At 36.9% G+C, this 22,430-nt stretch overlaps 2 protein-coding genes across 2 annotated transcripts; one reads left to right on the forward strand and one right to left on the reverse strand.

Moving 5' to 3' along the window:
• Positions 1 to 8,779: 8,779 nt before the first annotated feature.
• Positions 8,780 to 18,559, forward strand: LOC114296665 (Mitochondrial substrate carrier family protein). Its single transcript, XM_028240988.2, has 7 exons — positions 8,780 to 9,257; positions 11,429 to 11,514; positions 11,623 to 11,830; positions 16,973 to 17,099; positions 17,190 to 17,374; positions 17,493 to 17,615; positions 18,125 to 18,559. Exons 1-7 carry the CDS (start codon positions 9,102 to 9,104, stop codon positions 18,260 to 18,262), a joined length of 1,023 nt encoding a protein of 340 aa, XP_028096789.2. The 5' UTR covers positions 8,780 to 9,101; the 3' UTR covers positions 18,263 to 18,559.
• Positions 18,560 to 19,139: 580 nt separating this feature from the next.
• LOC114296666 (serine acetyltransferase 5) lies at positions 19,140 to 21,963 on the reverse strand. Its single transcript, XM_028240989.2, has 2 exons — positions 21,419 to 21,963; positions 19,140 to 19,836 (listed from the first exon to the last, which is right to left on the reverse strand). Exons 1-2 carry the CDS (start codon positions 21,797 to 21,799, stop codon positions 19,354 to 19,356), a joined length of 864 nt encoding a protein of 287 aa, XP_028096790.1. The 5' UTR covers positions 21,800 to 21,963; the 3' UTR covers positions 19,140 to 19,353.
• Positions 21,964 to 22,430: the final 467 nt, after the last annotated feature.

Below are 22,430 nucleotides of genomic sequence, written 5' to 3' on the forward strand. Positions count from 1 at the left end.
TTGTTTTGCATGGCTTCTTGCTGAGAGATAAGCTGTTGGACCATGGATGTCAATAGATCCAATTTGTGTTCCAAGGCAGAGGATGAGGAAGCAAGTGTAGAGTGAGAGGATGAGGGATTATCAGAGGCAAGATGGTCGATTTTTTTGAAAGAGAGAGGAGAAGTTATAAGGAGGTAGTGGAGTAGAGGGACCAAGGGTGGAGATATGAAGGGTAAGTCTAGGAAGGGAAGAGCCAGGGGTAGAGAGACCAGGGGAAGACCCAGTTTTCTTGGTCTTGGTCTAGATGTTGTTGATTAGAGAATACCCCATATTTCTTAGAGTTTTAGACCCATAAGAAAAAAGGTCTCTAGGGACTTTGAAATGCTTGAAGATCTTTGTGAAAATCATTCCATAGGAAAGGGTTTGATTATTTTGTTTATGAGAGTTAATGATGCAATGAACCACCAAAAAATCGAAATCAGTGAGAAATCTAGTGGATAAAGCCCAAATGAGATAAGTGTGACTACACATGACGGCATCAAAGTGGCCGGAGCGTAGAATAATGTTGTGTGTAATGATGTGATGTAACAATCTTATTTAAAGGGAAAGATCTTTCCCAGAGACAGTGACATGGTGAGTTAGACTAGGGTTATTAGTAAGGAATCGCAGACCAATAAGATAAGAGTATTAGGGTGGTTTAAGAGCAACTGATGGAGTGACCCTGTGTCCATTATTAGAGGTTTTCAGAAAGAGTTAATGACAAAGGGTGTCAAAGTGAAAGGAATTCCCTTTACAAAATAGTTGAGGGTATGAGGAGAAGAGTCATCATCATATGAGAGATTTGCAAGAAATTCTTTAATGAGAGTAGGATAGATGTCACAGTCGAGTTTCAAAAGAGATGACCATTTTTGGTTATCAAACCAAGCTTTTACTAGAATATAGTGTTTTTCAAAGAATGCGATGTCTATAATGCAACCAGAGATTATCTTTCGTAGATTGAAGTCCTTTTTGAAAGCAGATTTGCACTCAGTGTTCTTGAATCGAAGCACAAGAGGAGAAACAGCGATGGCGGTGGAGGAGGAGGAGGTGCGGAGAATCCATGGAGAGGAAGAATAGAGGTCGCGAGAGAGATAGAAGAAGATCAGAATGTGAATCAACAGAGAGAGTCACTGGAATAGGAAAAGGGGCTAGGGCTAGGTTTTGAAAGGTGTCACAAAAGAAATAGAATGGTTGCGGGGTATATAAATACCCTTGAGAAGGTGTCGACCCTTGTGAAGAAAGAGGTCGACTAATTGATCACTTGATGTTCAGATCTGCTTGTTCTTTGATTTAGTAGTCTAAGTGATTGGTTAGCAGTGGTTGAGTTCAATACCATCACTAGTTACACCAGGGTCAACTGAAACTGTAAAAATAAGAATGGACATTCAAATAACAAAACCCTCATCCACATCTAAGCTATAATATTGGGGTTTCAAGTGCTCAGCATAAAGAGATTTTCTATACTACCAAGGAGATAATTCAATATTCAATCTAAGAACCCAAGGTAACTCCTGTACAACATTTAGGCAGTGCACAAAGAGAATTGCAGAGAAAAAATTTGTGCCAACTACAATTAACATAAAAGAATGATTTAAGTATTCAACATTTGAACGTACCAAGAGTCTAAAAGTTAAATCAGCAACGAAGCATATGGCAAACCCTTGAAGCCTCTATTAACATGTGCGAGTGAGAGAGAGATTAATTAATCAAAACCCATCAAGGATCTTAGAGTGAAATCTGTCTTAACAGTATATACAAAGTATGACTAAATCTTAAGTGAAGCTTATAATTCAACACAAGCACCATAGTTTAACAAATAATGAAAACTAAATGCAGTTCCAAGTCACTACTAGCTGAAGCTGAGCTTGGAACCTAATTTCCATGCAATTATTCAACCAATTGAGCTATACTATGGCACTGGCACATAAATCTTCAATTTCAAGTTGAGTGAAAAACTTCAAGTTACAACATTACATAAAGAGTTACAAATTTTTATATCTTTTACATGACTAATGACAATAGTCCTTTGAAACCACTTGTTTCCAAGCATACAATAACAATAATCTTTTTCCCTGTATTAAAACTGCAGTTTTAGCCACTTCAAATGACTCTTGTCAAACATGAAACATCTTCTACATCCTACTACTAATAAACTAATAAAATTTCAGTTTTCCTCTCTTTAATACCTCATTCTTCAAATAAATCTACCAGATAAGAGAGAGGTTGAGAAATAGAGTCTTCATTTGACTGGCAAGGCAGTGGACATGTAAGAAGTCATTGGAACTGTAAGAGAGTGAGAGAGAGTGTGTAGTCACAACATCAAACCCACAAAAAAACCCAATAAACCCATAAAACTAAATCCATAATTTCAATTCAAACACAATAAACCCATAATTTCATAAAAACAAAATCAAACCCACAAAACTAAAATTAAACCCATTTTGGACATGAAGATTTAATTAATTTCGTACAAATCAAAAACTTCAACCAAGCCCATTTATGAAATCAACACAAAAAATAAACCCTAGATGAAGTGTGAGAGATGAGGAAATATGGAAAGAGAGGGAGAGAGAGAAATAGAGGGATGGCTCGAGAGGGAGAAGACCCAGATTGACAGAAAGGGAGAAGACCGATAGCGACAGAAAGAGAGAGAGACAAAAACTTATGATTTGCAACAGTGGCGGTGGTGATTTCCAACGGTAGTGGTGGCAGCTTGCGATAGTGGGGAGCGACGGTGGCTAGCGACGTGCGACAGTGGAACCGACGTCAAGTTTGGTGGTGAGTGGTCTGTGTGTTTGTGAGTGGTATGTGTGTGTGTGTGTGTGTGTGTGTGTGTGTGTGAAACAAAGGAGAGGGCGCCAATATTTACGCTTCCCTCCGAAACAAATTTCCTACCTTTAGCAACTAAATATTTCTTTTGTCGGCAAAAACTAATTAATCAATGAGTAAATCATTTAGTCAGCAAAGAGTTCACAAAAAAAAAAACCTTTTTTTTTAGCGGTGAAAATTTTTTGGTCAGCAATGGACAGCGTACGCCAAATAAAAGCAGAATTAGTAGCCTAAAATTTTGACAAATGCCGACCAAAAACTTTTTAGTCGCCAATAACTATTATATGGCTACTAAATTACTTTTTGGTCGCCTATTTTGAATATTTTTAGCGACTAAATTTTGGTTTAGTCGCTAACAACTATTATATGGCTACTAAAAAATTTTAGTAGCTAAAATTCACAACATTGCCAACCAATAGGAAAATTGGCCGCTAGAGGTCTGACTTTTGGAGACTAAAAATGTTTTAGTCGCCAAATTTGGTTGCCAAAAGTGTATTTTGTTGTAGTGTTCTCTTGTTTTGTTTGGTGTTTGGCTGTGAGATGAGTTCATCGGTACTTGATTGTGGCTTACTTTCTCTGTGGTTGAAATTTATGTTTTATGCTAGACTTGTTCTATTGTCGAACTTTTATGATCTGCATCTACTTTGCAGTACGAGGTTTGCGTTTGGATATTTCCATAGTTCTTCTCTTGGGTATTTCTTTGTTGATTTTTACTTTGTATGGTGCAAGATAATTTGGTTGGATAACTCATTCTGTAAGTGTTGTTTAGCTGATCTTAATAGAAATTTTCTTATGTTCAAAAAAAAAAAAAAAACATTTTCAAAATACCTGGTTGAAGTCATCAGGTGTAAATCATTACTCTTCATACTAACATTACCTGATTGCAAAGGAAACCTCTTATATTTTCAACTTATTTTAATTTTGATATAACAAATGAAATCTACTGGGCATATAACTTCATTTACACTCTATTACAAGAGAAATAGTTAGAAATTTAATTTCGTAGAGTCATTTGATAGGTTGTTATTAATGCCAGATTTTTTTATTTTTCAAAACTTATTAAAGTCAACTTTGGTATGGTATCAATTTTTATTCCCAATAACATAATATAAAAGTAATTAAAACATGTCAAATTACACGTACAGTTTCTAGGGCATAATTATAAAGTGAGGTTTTAGATTGGGAGCGTTTAGAAAGAAGCTTTTTTGATTTTTTGAGCTAAAAGTATTGGGAGATAAAATATGTTAAAATAGTTAATAAAATAAAATGTCACATTAAATTTATAATTATTTAATTTTTTCTCTTGCAAATATCACATCTAATTATAAAAAAATTTAAGATTGTGTTTGGTACAGCTTTCAAAACACATTTCTACATTCAGCATCGAGTGTGGCGTTTGTTTACGGTTTTCAAAACACATTTCCACACTCGCGTTTGAAAATTTGTGTACCTAGATGTCCCTCCGGACGTCCGGCCGATTGACCGGAACAGTGTTTTTGATTTTTTTTTTTCGCACTTGTTATTTTTATATGTTAAATAAAAAACATTTTCAATTTTTTTTTATAAATTTTTTATGAGTTTTGAATAAAATTTTGGATTGTGTTTGGTTATAAGTTGTAAGTTTTTGTATAAAAATTATGTCACATCACTCAATTTAAAAATTCTTTTCAAAACTCATTCACTAAACAAATTTTCTACACTCAAATCATAATTTCAAAACTCACAAACTCAAAATACAACTCATATTCTCAAATCATATTTACAAAACTCTACCAAATGCAACATAACACTTTTTCCAATACACAATTATTTTAACTTATCAAAATAGTCAACTTTCCACACACGACTATTGAGAGCTTTTCAAATCCAATTTTGCCTATCTCAACTTCTTGAAATTTGAAATTGTATGAAATTAAGAACAAGCCAAAAAAAAAAAAGAACTGTGAAAAAATTGTATCAACTCAAAATAATTACAATATCATGAAAGTATAAGTAATTCATGTATTACATTGTACAATTAAATTTTGTACTTCCATATCTTTGTAATTATTTTGAATTTATATCATTTTATTACAATAGTGCCCTCAATAAATGCCAACCCTTCCTATGAGGAAACGAAAAGGCCTTTGTAGTTAAATAGGAAATTGAAAAAATAAAAAATAAAAAAAAATTTGTAACCACTTTATGAAAGAGAAATTTGAGCTCGACCATCAAATCTCAAGTCTAAACTATATCAAAATAATTGATCAATTTTAGTTTTTCTAATTATTTCACTAGATTCAATTTATAAAACTTCCAAAAGATTTGGGTAATTATATATAGGAAACCAAATTCTAGAAACATCAATGATCACGTGCTTTGCTCCGCATGGTAAGGACCAATAACTCTCAACAAAAAAACATTTTTTTCAATTAAAAATAATTATTTGACACATTATATGGTTGGGTGATGATTTGATACATGAAACAATGAAAATAAATACAGATAATCCTACACCATAATTGAAAATATGTCCATTAACATGATTTAATTTTTGAATTGTTGACGTATGTGGTGCACTATGTTGTATTAATTAAGACACTAGTATAAATAAATTTTATGAAATTTAATAAATTCAAGTCAACATATAAAATCATAATATTAGCTAGTAAAATGTCATAATTATGTATATATTGTAGCTTAATGTAGCTCTCTCTCTCTCTCTCTCTCTCTCTCTCTATATATATATATATATATATATGTATAATATTATGATATTAGTTTCATTAAGGCCATCTCCAACTGCTCACCAAATCTATCATCAAATTTAAATTTGGTAAAAAAGAGGCACTTTTTGTATTATAACGGTTTCACTAAAATGGTATCAAATTGAGAAAGCCCCAAAATTTTAACCAAACTAAAGATCTATTGTACCTTTCAGCAATTTATTATGTATAGTCGTTGAGTGTGGACCCACTGGACGACCGGCCGGACGTTCGGCCGGATGTCATCCCAGATGACCACCTAAAGCAAAATTTTGTGAAAATTTTACATTGCGAGGTCGATCCCCCGATCGACCACCTCTGTATCTTTTTTTCAGGAAACAAAAGTGAGTAAAAATTTGGGTACTCTCCCTTGTACTCTCCAAGTCCCGTATGAACTGTCCTTTGCCATATATTCTCAGCTTCTCTCTCTCTCTCTCTCTCTCTCCTAATTAGGATATCAAGAGGTTGAAGTTGAAGAAAACAGAGTGTCAAGTTTTCTCACTTATTAATTACCCTTCCTCTGTTTCAATTCTACAAGCCTCTATTTCAATTTCTTCCAATTTTTTCCCACTTTTTTTTCCCTAGAAAGTTCTAGGTTCAAAGCTCTGTAGTTAGTTCTAGGGTTTTTATTTTGTCTTAAGAGGAGATAATTCTTTTTGAACTCTTTTTTTCTTTAATTATTTCAATTTTTGGACACTTTCTTTCTGATTTTGAAAAGGTGGGTTTTTTCAAGATTCTTGAGGGAGGGTTGGCTATTGAGAAAAAGGGATTCTGAATTCTGATTCCTTGCAAATGCTTCTTGATTTAACACTGATATTACTACCATTGTAAAATCAAACTCCATCTCTCTGCGTTTCTTGTCTCCTTTGCCTCTCTCTTGCTCAACATACATCATTTTTCTCCCAGATGAATCTTCCATCCAAAATTGATCATTACTAGAGAGTATTAGTTGAGTATTTTGATGTGATGAGGTGGGGAATGGAGATTTTATCATCAGCATCGTATCTTCCGAGCTTGAATTGGTTGATTGAAGAGAGTAAAAGCACAAGATGGACACCAGCAGAGAACAAGATGTTTGAAATTGCTGTGTTTCCGAGTGTGGAAACAAAAGTTAGGTGATGCTTTTGAGTGTGAAAAAAAAATTTCATTTTCCTTGTCCAGTCGATCAGCCGGTCGTCCTCCCGGACGTCCATTGTCTTTTGATGAAAGCTACAATGCACCGTTGAAGCGGCTGATATCAGATTAAGAAACTCGGCCTTTTTTTTTTACTCAAATTTGATGAAAAAATAGTGAATTGTTGGAGATGCTCTAATAGACCAAGTATGAGTACTAAGAATTAAATCTTAAACCGATTTTAATTTTTAATATAAAAGCTTCTATAAAATAAAATAAATTTTAATGAAGGCAAAAAAATTAAAAAAGAGACCATTTTACGTCTATCAAAAACAAATTTTGATTTGATCACCACTCTAAGTCTTCATTTGTGCTTTTTGATTTTTTTGGCTATTTTAGTCACAAAAATACATAATAGGCTTTTTAGCCCAATAGGACAAAACATCATATCAAAACTATAATTATTTTATTTTTTCTCTCACAAAAGTCAGAAAAGCCAAAAAAAACTTATCCCAAACGAAACTTTTTAGCCCCAATCTAAAATAACCAAAAAACTAAAAACCAAAAAGCCAACTCACATTCCTAACAAACCCTAAATGGACAATTCTAATTATTAGACTGTGATCAATTCCTGTCCAATGACCATCTCCAACCATTCACCAAATCCATCATCAAATTCAAATTTGATAAAAAATAGGGGCTTTTTGTGCTTCAACGGTTGCACCAAAACGGTATCAAAATGAGAAAATATCAAACCTTTCATTATATTGAGGATGACTTACTCTTTTCACCAATTTACTGTGTGTAGCCGTTGAGTTGAACCCACGAGACGACCGGCCGGATGTCCCCCGGATAATCATTTTAAGATAAAAAATTGTGAAAATTTACACTGACAGGTTGACCCATCGGTCGACCCCTAGGTTGACCACCTCAGCATCTTTTTTCACTCCATTTCCATTTTCTCTTAAATCCATTTCCATCATGTTTTATTTCTCAATTCTTATATTTGATCCACTCTATGCCTCCAATTCCAATTCCAATTCCATTTCCAATTCCATGAGTATAGGTTCGATCAATTTATCATCATCTGCTGCAAAAAGAATCTTGGAGGACAGTATTGATTTTGGCTTATTAGAGCCTTGGAGTTGTCTATGGAGATTTGAGCACATCTCCACTTTATGTATACAAAAGTACTTTTGCTGAAGACATTACACACTAAGAGACCAATGAAGAGATTTTTGGGTTTCTATCTTTTGTGTTTTGGACACTTCTTAAATATGTGTTCATTGTGCTCAGAGCCGATGATAATGGCGAAGGGGGCACATTTGTTTTGTACTGCTCCAACCACTTTTGGGTCAAGTTTGAAATCTACACTAGAGAGGCAGAGAGTGTTTCAAAAATGTTTACTTGTATTGGCCTTGATTGGGGCTTGTATGGTGATCGGCGATGGCGTCCTCACGCCTACAATATTTGGTATATTTATAATTTTGTTCTTATGCATCTTGATTGAATGTGGGCTTGTAGTTTGTTCATGTATGATTGATTTGATTGTTGTGGCCAAATATTTATCTGGTATACTTCCCTCATCCATCTCCATGTGATATTATTATTATTTACAGATGAAGGAAAATGGATGGAGAAAGGGAACAAATGACAACAGAAATGAAGGCAAAAAAAAAAAAAAAAAATTTGCTCTTGCCGGTCGACCGGCCGGTTGATCCCCCGGACGTCTTGTGGTTTGATGAAAGCTCCGTTGGAACATCTAATATCAAATAGAGGAATTGGTGATATTTTTATTCAAATTTGATAAAATATTTGATAAACCATTGGAAATGCTCTAAAACACTCTCTATTCCTCTTTCTCATCAAAAGTAGAATAGGACTGGAAACATCTAAACATAACCCATCAACCAATGCATTTTCTTGAGTTGGGATCTCCTCCTTGCAATTTTTTCTTGCAATCCTCTTTTCTAACGGCTAAGATCAGCCGTTGCAACATCTAATGGCCATAAAAAAATAAATAAAAAATTAAAAAATTAAAATTAATCGTTGAATATTTTAACCGTGACAAAAAAGATTGCAAGGGAGAGTTGCAAAGGGGATCTCAACTCCATTTTCTTGACGTCTGTCCTTCTTCATTTTAGATTCCAAGGCATTTGTGGGCTTTTCTTGACTTGTTCAGTGGTCCAAAAACATATAAATGTCCCCAAAAATCAAAAACAAAAAATCAAATACCAACAAATTTTAACAGCACAGAAAGCAGAAACGTTTTCGATTTCTCTTTCCTTTCCCCTTCCCTGTTTCTTTCCCTGTTTCTTGAACAATCAAATCACAAAACAATAGCCTTTTCTCTCTCTTTTTCTTTCTTTCTCTTTCTCTCTCTAGAGCTGTTGTGGAATGGCAAAGAAGAGAGAAGGGGAGGGGGGTTTGTACTGGGATGGGGTCATAGAGGGTATGCCTCTGTTTGCGAAGGAGTTGATTGCAGGAGGTGTGGCTGGTGGGTTTGCAAAGACTGTCGTGGCACCCCTTGAGCGTGTCAAGATCTTGTTTCAGGTGCAATTATTATATCTGCTCCTTTGCTTTTCTTGATTTTGATCCTTAGATCATCTCTTTAAGTTTCTTGGTTCTGCTCCTTTTTTAATGGGTTTTTGTTTATTATCATTTTTTTCATTGAGGATGATTGGTTTTGGTTATTTTGCACAATTTAGAGTGTAGGAGTTTAGGAAGTGTGTTGAAAATTGTGTGGAATTATGATAATAATTACTTTGTACTGAAGATTTTGGGTTTCAGTTATATTCCATTCTACAAGAATTTTTGCTTGAATTTAATGCATAGAGGTAGGTGATGTTGTGATCCATCACATTGTCAAAATTCGAGTAAATCGAGCTGAATGAACTCCAACTGTAAATCAAGAATGGTCAGATTAGACCGAAGGGGAAAATAAAAGATAGAATTTAATAATGAACCTAGCAACATATGTTTTTAATGTAGTGGACGAGTAAATAAATACTGTTTATGATCAGAGATTGCATTAATAGATAGATTATTCTAATTGATTTAGATTGCCAGATGGAAGCACCAAGGTTGGTTTGGTGGTACTGTATATAAGATCATGGCTTCATTTGGGAGTGGTGATCTTTACCTCTTCTAAAGCCCGTGGTGATCTCACTTTCAAATGCTGAGCCTCTAGTTGTAATCATTTACTTACTTTTTAGGGAGGTATTTTAACTCGTGGTGAAATCCCATTAAGCGAGAAGAGTATTTGATGGATGGAAAAGTATTGGTTAGTTTTCTTATCCAACTATTAAGGCAGGATTTTTTTCTTCTATTTGGTTGTGAGAAGTTTAATATGACCTAAGTGGCCAAAACATTGATTTGTGAAGTCCAATGAAAGAGAATATGATCTCTTGTTATTTAACTATGTACTTCTTGCTTGACTGTTATGTCTACAAGCTATCTGTAAATAGAATAAGCCTTTCACCTATGAATTGTGTATGTAAGTAAAACCTCAAATTTGATCTACAATCATTTAGAATAGATGCCTACACATGGCCCTTTCCAATGAATCCACCATACATGAGTTACCATAGAAATTTTGGGGATATTATTGCTTTTAGATAGAAAAAAATCCTATGATTGTGGGTTCATCTGGCTTGTTTTGCAAGTGATAGAAGCCATATCGAAACATAACATTGAGTCTTGAACAACGAGATCAAGATTTGGCTGTCATTTCGCCAATCCTATGCTTGTTTACCTGTTTTTGGGTTTCAAGCCTGTTATCTATTTCACCCAAGGCCTGAGGTAACAATGTCAGTCTATTAATTACCACTTTATAGATTTTAATGGAAACAGTTGTATTCTCATTGTTAGATCTAGATTGTGGATGATCTCAACATATGTTTCATACCCTGAGTTCAGTTAGTTTTGGGCACTACTCAAATTTCTTCAAGCTTGGTTAGTTTTGTTGATAAAGACTATGAATTAATTTGTGTTGTTGGTTGAGGCTAGGTAGATGTGATCAGCTAGTATATGGATTTCCTTGTCCAGTACAGATTTATAATGTTCTGTTGATGAGTGTTTTAAGGTTTTATTAGTAACTATATAGTAGGTAGTTCCCTAACAGAGTGATGGCCTGATCAGTATCAAGTGGATGGGATGTGGATCCCATTCTAAAAACCAGGTTGCTTAGATTTTATGAAAATGAAGGGGCACTTTAAAATTGTGATGACATCTTCAAATACTAGTGCTGTGATTTGTGAGTTCCAGTTGTTATTTGTGATATAATCTGATATGCAGGCTAATGTAGGTTGATGTAATTGGTAAAATATATGCAAGTGTGCTCAGATTGAAGTTTCTTAAAGGGGAAAAGTTCAGTTTTCTTTACTTCTTGTGGTTGTTCATGAACTTTGTAGTTGAGCCAATGGTAAGTGTGATATGGCCTTATGGGTTGGCATATGTGTAATGGAACTGAGAAGTGTGATCAAGGGAACCAAGATGAAACCCAACCTGAGAAAATTGCTCATTACCAAACTCATCTTGATTGCACCAACATTGGGGGATCAAGAATGTATTATCAATGCATTATTTGGAAATATGAACTCTTTATCTATTACAAGCATAAATTGTGAAGTTGGATTTTGTCTAGACATTGAATAGGAAACAAACAATCTGTAAAGCTTAAAAAACTCATTTTTCTTTTAGTTTTCCCTTTTTTCTTGTTTCAGACCAGAAGAGCAGAATTTCATAGTGTAGGGTTATTGGGATCATTTAAGAAGATTGCAAGAACAGAAGGTGTGCTTGGCTTTTACAGGTGGAAATCTCCATTCCTATCTTTATGATTTTTAGCATTTTTTTAACTATGCAAATTTGGCTTGCAATTCAATCGAATTTGTGCTTATGGAGGAGAATTTATCTTCAGAGGGAATGGAGCTAGTGTCGCTCGAATTGTTCCTTATGCAGCATTGCATTTTATGGCTTATGAGCAATATCGTCGATGGATTATAGAAAATTTCCCCGGTGTTGGAAGGGGCCCCGTCCTTGATCTTGTGGCAGGATCATTTGCTGGAGGAACTGCTGTGCTGTTTACTTATCCGCTTGATTTAGTTCGGACTAAGTTGGCATACCAGGTAATATATATAATTATATATATAATATGATCATTATTTTTCTTCCCATCGCTATAAATGCTTCTTCCATCCCCCTTGTCTTGCACACACACATTCACAGATTATGAAGGAGCCAAACCCCCTTGGCAGAAGTCATGCATCCGATGGTGTTGTAACTGTAACAACTGTAGGTTTAGAGAAGAGAGAGTTAGGGAATGAGTTAAACTCAATTCCCTTTTATATTGATAATTCTGAGGAATTATAGGCATAATTCTGAGTAACCAAAAAAGAATAAATAAGATAATAAGAATACAATTATTATTTCCTATTCTAACAAATTCCTATTCTAACACTCCCCCTCAAGTTGGTATGAAGATATCTCTCATGCCCAGTTTGTTGAGAATGCCATGAAAGGATTTGTTTCCTAATCCCTTGGTGAGAACATCAGCTAGTTGGTCTCCAGTCTTCACAAATAGAATATATATGGTGCCATTAGTGAGTTTTTTCTTAATGAAGTGCCTATCAATCTCCACATGCTTAGTTCTATCATGCTGAACTGGATTATGAGCTATGTTGTTTGCGGCCTTGTTGTCACAGTATAGTCACATGGAGTTAGTCTGATGAATTCCCAAGTCTCCCAACAATAGTTTAATCCATAGTAACTCACATACCCCCTGAGCTATAATCCTGAATTCTGCCTCAGCACTAGATTGAGTAACCACATTCTGTTTCTTACTTCGCCATGTGACTAGGTTGCCGTAAACAAATGTGTAGTATCCAGAAGTTGATCGTCTGTCAGTGATTGATCTTGCCCAATGTGCATCGTTAAATGCTTTTACACTGAGATGGCCATATTTTGAGAAGTAGAGACCCTTTCTAGAAGAAGACTTTACGTATAGCAGGATTCTTATAACTGCCTCTAAGTGTGAAGTTTTAAGAGCATGCATCAACTGGCTTACCATGCTCACGGCAATGGCAACGTCTGGACGTAAGTGGGATAAGTATATGAGTTTGCCCACTAGTCTCTGGTATCTCCCCCTGTCCATTGGCTCTCCCTCTTGATCCTCACTAAGCTTCTAGCCTGGTTCTAGAGATGTATCACATGGTCTACCTCCAAGCAGTCCAATTTCCTTTAGCAAGTCAAGCACATACTTTCTCTAACATATAAAGATGCCATCCTTGCTCCTAGCTACTTCGATACCCAAGAAATACTTCAAACAACCCAAGTTTTTGATTTCAAACTCCTTGGCTAAGTATTCCTTCAATCGAGGGATCTCCTCAATGTCATCCTCTGTCAGAACAATATCATCAACATAAACAATGAGAGCTGTGGTCTTACCATGTGAGAAGTGTTTCACAAACAAGTTGTGATCAGCTTGACTCTGCTTGAACCCATATTTCAGCATAGCTTGAGCAAACCTTGAAGAGGTGTTTGTTTTTGAAGGACATGGGAAGGAAGACGATTAATCAAATAAGCGGCAGTGAAAACCGCTTCCCCCAATAGGATCGAGGAACCTGCATATCAAAGGATAGACAACGGGCAACATTAAGGAGATGGCGATTTTTGTGTTCGGCAACACCATTTTGTTGAGGGGTATTAGTGCATGAAGTCTGGTGAATAATGCCATGTGTCGCTAAGTAAGTAAGTGGCAAGGCCAGAGTCAATATATTTCCCCCATTATCAGAATGTATAATTTTGACAACCGCCCTAAACTGAGTACAAATCATTTTATGAAAGTTTTTTGAAACACAGAAAAAACCTCACTTTTATCTTTCATCAAATACACCCAAGTGGCCTTGGAACAATCATCTATGAAGGTAACAAACCATTTATGACCGGTTAAAGACACAAAACAGGATGGACCCCATACATCAGAATGAATCAAAGAAAAGAGAACTAAACTTTTATTAAAAGGAGCAAAAGAGGTTTTGTGTTATTTTCCAAGTTGACAAGACTCGCATTGAAAATCTGATACATTATTTTTCCCAAAAACAGAGAGAAATAAATTCTTAAGTAGTAAAAAAGAGGGATGTCCTAAGCGATGGTGCCACAGCCAAATGTCGTCCTTGGTGGATGGTGATTGGATAGATGAATTAGACAGCTTCTCTGTCTAATCCAGAATGTAGAGACCATGTTCCTCTCTACCACTGCCAATCCTCTTCCTCGTGATAAGGTCCTGAAAACAACAATGATCAGGAAAAAAACGTCACACTACAATTTAAATCACGAGTAATACGGGTCAAAGATAAAAGATTAACACCAAAATTGGGAACATGGAGTACAAAGGACAAAGGAAGAGAAGAGGTGGCATGAATTAAATTTTTCTCTAACACAGACGACATAGTACCATCCGCAATATGCACTTTTTCCTGACCTGAGGAGGGGTTATACTCGGAGAACAAATGAGAGGAGCCAGATATATGGTCAGAAGCACTAGAATCAATAATCCATGGTACATGTGTATGAGATAGTAATGCACATGAGGAGGCAGCCAAGTTAGCTGAATTGGCATAGGAAGAAGAAGGTGCACCTGTAGCAGAAGTGGAGGCTCGACGGTCTAGCAAGTGACAAAGAACAATCTCAAAATCCGAGGTAGATAACCTGAGACATTAGCAGCAGGAGAAACAACTAGAGATGAAGATGGTGGCTCAACAGTGTCTGAAAGATGTGCCCGAGCATTGGCCCCGTGGCCTCTAGACTAACCAGACCTATCCCCTCGAGTACCATGACGGTCTCCTTGGCCACCAGAGAGGATCCCATGCAGTTTCTAAAAAGTCTCTCGTGTGTGTTGAGGTCTACGGTAGTAGTCACAGAAAAGATTATCCTTCTTAGAGAAAGGACGAGAACCACGAGTATCACGAGGGGGTGCAGAAATCAAGGCTGAGCAATCAGTATTAGCAGAAGGAAGCATTGCAGAGCGGCGACTTTTCTCATTCTACACAAAAGCAAAGGCTTCTTGAAGAGAATGAAGCACATCTATGCCAAGTACTCTACTCCGAACCGGATCATACTTCACATTTAGGCCTTCCAAGAACTTAAAGACCCATTCTTGTGCCATAAATTTCCGGTAACCAACAGAATCAGTGGGACAAACAAGTTTGTAATCCTGAAGGTGATCAAGTCGCTTCCACCCATTGTTAAGAAAGGTAAAATACTGAAGAATAATCATCTCACCTTGTACTGACCTTTCAATGGAGCGACGTAACTCGAAAGCCTGGGGGAAGTTCCCCTTCTGGGAGTAAGTGGTAGTCACTGCCTTCCAAATATCCTGTGCAGTGTCTATAGAGAGATAGCCCTCTCTGATCTCTCGGACCATAGAATGTATCAACCAACCCATGATTAAGGAGTTGGTGATCTCTTACCGGTCATAATTCAAATCCGTGGTACTGGGTGCCTGTATTCTTCCATTAACATAATCCATCTTCCCTCTGCTCTTCAAAAAAGTAGTCTGACTCTGCGACCAGGCAAAATAATTCTGACCATTGAACATAGAGGTGGTGGTCTTAAGGCTAGGGTTGAGATTATTAGTCGTAGTAGAAGGCATAATGGAACTCTCGCTCTTAGGTGGCTGAGAAGTAGTGGATTTACTAAGGGAATCTGCCATGGATACTCTACTTTTTAACTCTCAAACAAATGCCAATCACAAACTCGAAAGATAACAATGGAAGAAAAGACCCAACTACCACGATCCAAGCATAAAGGATTAAGAACTGATAAAGGATTCTCTAATTTTTTTATTTTATTTTACTTTTATATATATATATATATATATATTTTATGTATTAAGAAAGAAACAGGGAAGACGACAAGGTTAGGCCATGTATTAGACCCCAGTCAACACACCAATGAACCAAGACGACCAGATGAGTGCGACTGAGGCAAGGGTTGACCAAACAAGTTCTACGGAAGCAAGATTGGACCAGACAAGTGCGATTGAATCAGGAGTAGACCAGACGAGTGTGACTGAACCAGGAGTAGATTGGACGAGTGCCGACTGAACTAGGAGTAGACCAGACGAGTGCGACGAAGCCTCCAAGAAAGCCGACAGAAGCAGAGGTGAACCAGACGAGGTCTATGAGGACTCCAGGAGTGCCAATAGACGTATATGGATGAGCTAGGGTTGCCGACAGGCCTAGAGGAGGGCAGAGGCTTCTTCGGTTGCCCTGGAGAGAGCCGACGGTCCTTCGGCTTAATTGGGTGAAGGCCGAATCGCCAAGGGCTGCCTTCGGGTGGCCTGGGCAGTCCTACGGTGTTGTTTGAATGGTCTTAGGTTCCTCCTATTGAGGCTCTAATACCATATAGGTTTAGAGAAGAGAAAGAGTTAGGGAATGAGTTAGACTCAATTCCCTTTTATATTGATAATTCTGAGGAATTACAGGCATAATTCTTAGTAACCAAAAAGGAATAAATAAGATAATAAGAATACAATTATTATTTCGTATTCTAACAAATTCCTATTCTAACAACAACCACTAATTTGGCTCCTCAAAAAATGAAATGTGTTTTTTTATTTTTTATTTATTTATTTTAGGTTAAATTACACAAATGACCTCTAAAGTATACCCCACCTATTTCATTTGAATCCCTTATCTTTAACTTGTATCAATTGCATCCTTGAACTTCACAGATTAATTCAATATGGTTCCTACCCTAATTGTGATCTAAAAAACACACTAAGAATGTTTTCGCTGGCCTCATATTAGGTATTTGAAGGGGGTTGGGAGAAATTTGTCTCATTTTCTGCGTAAATGAACCGTGAGAGACATGGAAATGCATATCAAAGCCTTTCACTCCATTGCCGAAAGCCAAATAGATAGTGTGTTCGGTTCTTTGACAGTATTTTGCATAAATAGACATATTAAAATGTCCTCGATGCCTTTCAATACCTGATATGAGGCTAATGTAAGTATTTTTCATATGTTTTTATACAACAATTAAGGGGAGGGACTACGTTGAATTAATGTGTGAAGGAAGGATGTAATACACATAAATTAAAGATTAAGGACCAAAATGAAATATATGTTATACTTTAAGGACCATTTATGTAATTTATCCTTTTTTATTTACTTATTGGTTCCAGTTTTCTCTCTTTATCTCTCCTAAATGCATGTCTTAGCTCTGAGAATTCAAGTTAAAAGCCTGATTTGTATTCGATAGTGCAGGTTGTGGGACCATCAAAGTTAAATGTTAAAGGGCTAGTTCATAGTGACCAAGTTTATAGAGGAATTGTGGATTGTTTTTCAAAGACCTACAAAGAGTCCGGGATAAGAGGCCTCTATCGTGGTGTGGGTATGTTGTAATTGTGATGTTTCCATGGTTTTGATTATATATCCTTGTGAGTGAGGTTTATGCAATTTACATGTTTAATGCCGTTCTCAGCTCCATCACTCTATGGAATCTTTCCTTACTCTGGTTTGAAGTTTTACTTCTATGAGGAAATGAAAGGCTGTGTCCCCGAGAAACACAAGAAAGATATCACAGTGAAACTAGTATGTGGATCTGTCGCAGGTTTATTGGGTCAGACTTTCACATACCCACTTGATGTTGTTAGGCGGCAAATGCAGGTAATCTCTCTCTCTCTCTCTCTCTCACATTGCATATCGCAGTGTCTGTGGTTCTTGCATCTATGCACAACCGAAATTTTAGAATGATAAAGAGACAAAAGAAACTGTCCTTTGACAGGTCCAAAGACTCTCAGCATCTAATAGTGGAGACATGAAAGGGACAATGGAAAGCCTTGTTATGATTGTCCAAAGGCAAGGATGGAAGCAATTGTTTTCAGGGCTCAGCATCAACTACATTAAGGTGACGTAAGATTCACTGTTGTTTAACTTAAAGAGGATCATCTCTTCCAAAAATTATTCAATAGGCTTGGAGCACCACCACCCAACGTGGCATGTGCATATGGTGCTCTGAACCAATAAAACTATGCAAAAGGGGATAGATGGCCGAGCTTGTCTCTGACCCAGCCGACCAAGGTGGGTCAGCCAGTTTGGCTCTACCCATCCTGTGACTACTGTTTTCAGTCTAGGGAATACTAGGCTCTGCTTGGTGTAGCTGTTGACAAATTGAAAGTTGATAATTAGAAAGCAGAAGCTAAAAATACCTGTTCTCTGCTTCCCAATCAGCAACTTTGTTTTAGCTTATTTATGCTATTTCTGCCTCATAATTTGTAAGCAGAAGCTGCACCAGTCACTCCAGCTCAGATTTCTAAAATAAAAAATAAAAAAAGAAGAATCTATAAGCAGCTCATGGTGTGCTCTTCTTTCTGCTTGTGATCTGAATTGAATTGTTGATTGGTTTGTGTGATTCAGGTTGCACCATCAGTTGCAATAGGCTTTACTGTATATGATGTAATGAAATCGTACCTGAGAGTTCCGTCAAGAGATGAAGCTATTATAGAGGTGGTAACGAACAACAGAAATAGCCAACCGTCGTCCCTGCACACGTAGTAACATTCAAACTCAACCAACACCACTCATTTTTACCCAGTTATTGTTGCCTTCTCCATTGCTCCTTCAAGTCTATTCTACCTTTGAGGCCATTCAATAATGTGTATACCATTTATTCAAGCTTTAACATAGCGTCATGAACTCTCTCTCTCTCTCTCTTTCTCTCTCTGTCCAATGGCTATCCTCTGATAGTTCCACCATGTGTTTCAAACATGACAGGAGCAATTACAGTTTGTACATATGAAGTTGTAAGACCAGTTCATAATAAATGAAGCTACTTGAAAAAGCATGGTGAAACTTCTCTGTACTATGTATGATTTAGGCATAAACTTCTAATAAGCATAATTTACAATCTGATGCTATGCAAGAATTAGGGCCTGGTCTTTAGCATTCTGATCAATGTCATGAAGCATGTACCTCGTGTCAAGCACATATCCGGCTTCCCTGTCTGTTCAAGCCTGGAAGGATTCTACTGCAAAACCCGCCAATCCTATTCTTCCCCTCAAGCATATATTTTGTTGCAGATTGCCTGTCTAGCGGTGGCGGTGGTGTAGGGAGCTTGTACACCTCGGCCCATGTAAAACAGATTGATTGAGAGCAACCGGTGATTCGTCAACATGGTCTTCAAGCACAATATCATCTCAATGTATCAGAGCAAAATTCATTAAGGCCTCCTAAATCTGAGCAATGGGCTCAGCTGACATTTTCTCAATGGAACACAACTTTGCCTTCCTCATTTGCTTAAACAAGAGCCAACATGAATGTGGCAAACATAATATTTTAAAAAAATAAATAAACATAAACATGTTTATTTTATTTTTTTTCTTTCTTTTTAAAACTGATTCAAAAATTTAAAAACTCTACAAAAAAGGAAGGATTATACTAATTTTTTCTTTTATTCATAAGCCATAGATCTTTACACACGAAACACGTTTGGTGTGTACACAAAACAAACTCATTTGTGAACCAACAAACAATACATTATATAAATAGGGATGTGCGGGGCAGGACAGACCCGGCCCATTTAGCAAAGTGACTATGAAACCCACAAAATTAAAAAGGCACAATAAAAATAAGATCAAAAACCAAAATCAAATGATATAATCGGAAATGAAGGAGGTGTGATCCATAGACTCCCCAGGCACGTCCTCATGCGTCGCCGGTGTATCCTTCCCCCCAACCAGCCTCGCTGGATTCCCCACCACCGTCGTCCGCGGTGGCACATCGATCAACACCAACGACCCCGCCCCAATCTTCGCCCCTTCTCCGATCCTCACATTCCCCAGTATCGTCGCCCCAGCGCCAATCAACACCCCGTCGCCGATCTTCGGATGCCTGTCCCCTCCAACCTTGCCAGTCCCACCCAATGTCACGTGGTGGAGGATTGATACGTTGTTTCCGATCACCGCTGTCTCTCCCACCACCACCCCGGTCGCGTGATCGAATAGTATTCCTTTTCCGATCTTTGCTGCCGGGTGCATGTCCACTGCGAATACGTCAGAGATTCGGGATTGGAGTGCTAGTGCGAGTGGCCTCCGGGACTCAGTCCACAGCTTGTTAGCCACTCGGTGTGCCTGAAATTATAACCCCTTTGTTCCCATTACAATGGATCAAATCACTACACTGCTCATGGTTTCAAAAAAATTGAATCAATCAAAGTCATCAAAATTTTAGAATTAAATCACACGCCAGTGAAGATTCGATTTAGAACTATGGTTTCTAAAAATATATTATCATTTATCGTATGCTCGCACCAAATAATGTTATAAAAAATGTTTATATATTATGTATCCCGCAATTATGAGTAATAAACACAATGTGGTATACAAAGTAACATTAATTGTTTATAACTATTCTATCCTTCCTTATACATAAAGTTGCTTGCACGTGCTTGTCCACCATATCAAAATGGTTTCAAATAACAAAAGTTGGGTATACGTATATAATTAGTTTTAAATCAAAACCATAACTACTATGATTTTTCGAATTTTGTTCAATTTGGGTTTTAGTAAAATGAACCCGGTGAATCTAGGAACAAAATATTAAATTTTGGAGTTTTACAAATTTACTCAATGAAGTTTATATATATATACACAAAATTTCAGTATTTTACAAGGAAAATGTCATCCAATTTTTTAATTTTTGTACTAAAAAATGTGTAATACAATAATGGAAATTTGAAAATTAAAACATAACTCACTTTAGTAATATAACATATCAAAAAAAATATATACTTTTTGTTTTATAAAATTTTACTAGTTTGTATAACTTTACTCCTTTCTTAACCAAGTTTAGTGTTCGTTTATTCAAATGTTCCCTTTTCTTAACCAAGTTTAGTGTTTGTTTATTTATATGTTCTCCCAACGCTTCATTCCCCAACAACCATTACATTCCCTCATTTTTTTTTTCTCTCTCTCTCATAGCATTTCATTCATTTGTTCTCTCCCTAATGTTTGTTCCAACCATAACAAGAACAATTTTATTGAATTTTTTATTTGTACTTGTAATTTGATTAGTTTAAATTACTTTTGTTAATGTGACTGAGAATATATAAAATCAAAATTTATAGGGCATCATTTGAGCATTAATGTTGATAAGTTCTATAAAACTAAAAGAAATAACCTTTTTCTTTTCCACCTTCAGTGTATGTGACAAGATTTGTATTAATTAATTTCTTAATAATTATCTTCAAATTGGCTAATCAACCATTAGTACTCATATAGGTTGTGATACCATGAACTAAAAATAGGATATAATGACACTCATAATTGAGTGAAATTCCTAACGACGCCATTGGATTTAACTATGCTTACAATCAAGATTGAACGGAAAAAAATAAAAATAGAACAATATGATTTAGTCTGAATTGGACTAGACTATGTTTTCTTTTTTCCTTCGCCGTACCCCAAATTAACTGTCTTTTGATTGAAACGATCCCCAATTAAAACCCATTTTAGAACTTGTAACTACTACCACTACTATATAAGGCCTAAAAATTAAACTTAGCAAACTGTCAAGAAGATAATTATCAGCCCTGAGTTTAGAAAGTAGGTCTAAAAATATCATTTTTCTATAATCAATACCGAAATTAGCTGATTTTGACCCTAAAAATTGGAAATATTGGTTGAAACAATGAGTAGAAGTGAAAATTGTGACCTGACAAGCGAGGAAGCCTTTGTAATTGAGGAGGCAGTGGGAGAAGGAGACGCAGGCGGGGTCGCGGAATCGGGCGGCACGGAGGTCGGCGACGGTGGCGGAGCGGAGGGAGGGGTCGGTGGAGAAGGTGTTGAGGAAGAGGTCGTAGAGGAGAGTGGATAGGAGTGTCGATGAGCACAGCTTGTTTGCCAGATGGAACGACAGTGACCGCTCCAGCGACGAGTGTGACAGAATCGTTGAGTACAGGTAACTGGCCAGCGCCGGTTCCGCCTCCGCGTCACGCCGTGCCTCCGCCTTGATCTGCGGCCACACCCACTCCTCGTGGTCGGCCTCCGCCGGGAGTGGCGGCGCCGGAGAGCACCGCAATTCGCTTGTGGGCATCGTAAAGGTCGTCGTAGGGGGATTATAGTATTATTATTACTAGTAGAGACTGAAAATTGAATATAGACTCGATTGGTCTGGTTCCTCTATTGCTTCGCCATGTATATTTTTCGGAGGAAATTCCGAGTGGACAAAAACAAAAGTCATAGGCATAGGGGCAACAGCTACCACGTGGCAATATTTTGGGGGTAGAGTGGTGATTCATCCCACTAATTTTTGGACCACTAATAGCTCTAATGAGCTTAAAAAAAAAAAAAACAAACTCAAGCCAAAACATCACATCACTTTGGTGGGGGTCATTGTGCCACATCATTAGTGATGCTCTAGAGCTCCCAATTTAGTGCTCTAAAATATTATTCTTTGTGGTATGCTTTTAGTTGTAGGAAAATGTTTTGTGACTCGAAACTTATTTGCTCCGAATGGCTTGATTTTCGAGAACGGCGCCGTTTGACCTTTTTTTTTTTTTTTCTTCTTCTTCTTGAGTATATATATCAAGAACTGATTTTGAGAACAACCCTCAGGTTAGTTCTCTAGTCTTTATGGTTCTTCTTGAGCATATATATCAAGAACTGATTTTGAGAACAACCCTCAGGGTTAGTTCTCTAGTCTTTATGGTGCTTCAAAGGCTGAT

This window comes from Camellia sinensis, chromosome 5 (genome assembly GCF_055761805.1).
Source record: "Camellia sinensis isolate YWXY chromosome 5, ASM5576180v1, whole genome shotgun sequence".
NCBI classification, from domain to species: domain Eukaryota; kingdom Viridiplantae; phylum Streptophyta; class Magnoliopsida; order Ericales; family Theaceae; genus Camellia; species Camellia sinensis.

Coding starts and splice junctions, on each gene's coding strand:
- LOC114296665 (XM_028240988.2), top strand. CDS start 9,102: ATGGCAAAGAAGAGAGAAGGGGAGGGGGGTTTGTACTGGGATGGGGTC. Junction 9,258..11,428: donor GTGTCAAGATCTTGTTTCAG/GTGCAATTATTA, acceptor TTCTTGTTTCAG/ACCAGAAGAGCAGAATTTCA. Junction 17,100..17,189: donor AGGCCTCTATCGTGGTGTGG/GTATGTTGTAAT, acceptor TGCCGTTCTCAG/CTCCATCACTCTATGGAATC.
- LOC114296666 (XM_028240989.2), bottom strand. CDS start 21,799: ATGCCCACAAGCGAATTGCGGTGCTCTCCGGCGCCGCCACTCCCGGCG. Junction 19,837..21,418: donor AAGGCTTCCTCGCTTGTCAG/GTCACAATTTTC, acceptor TTATAATTTCAG/GCACACCGAGTGGCTAACAA.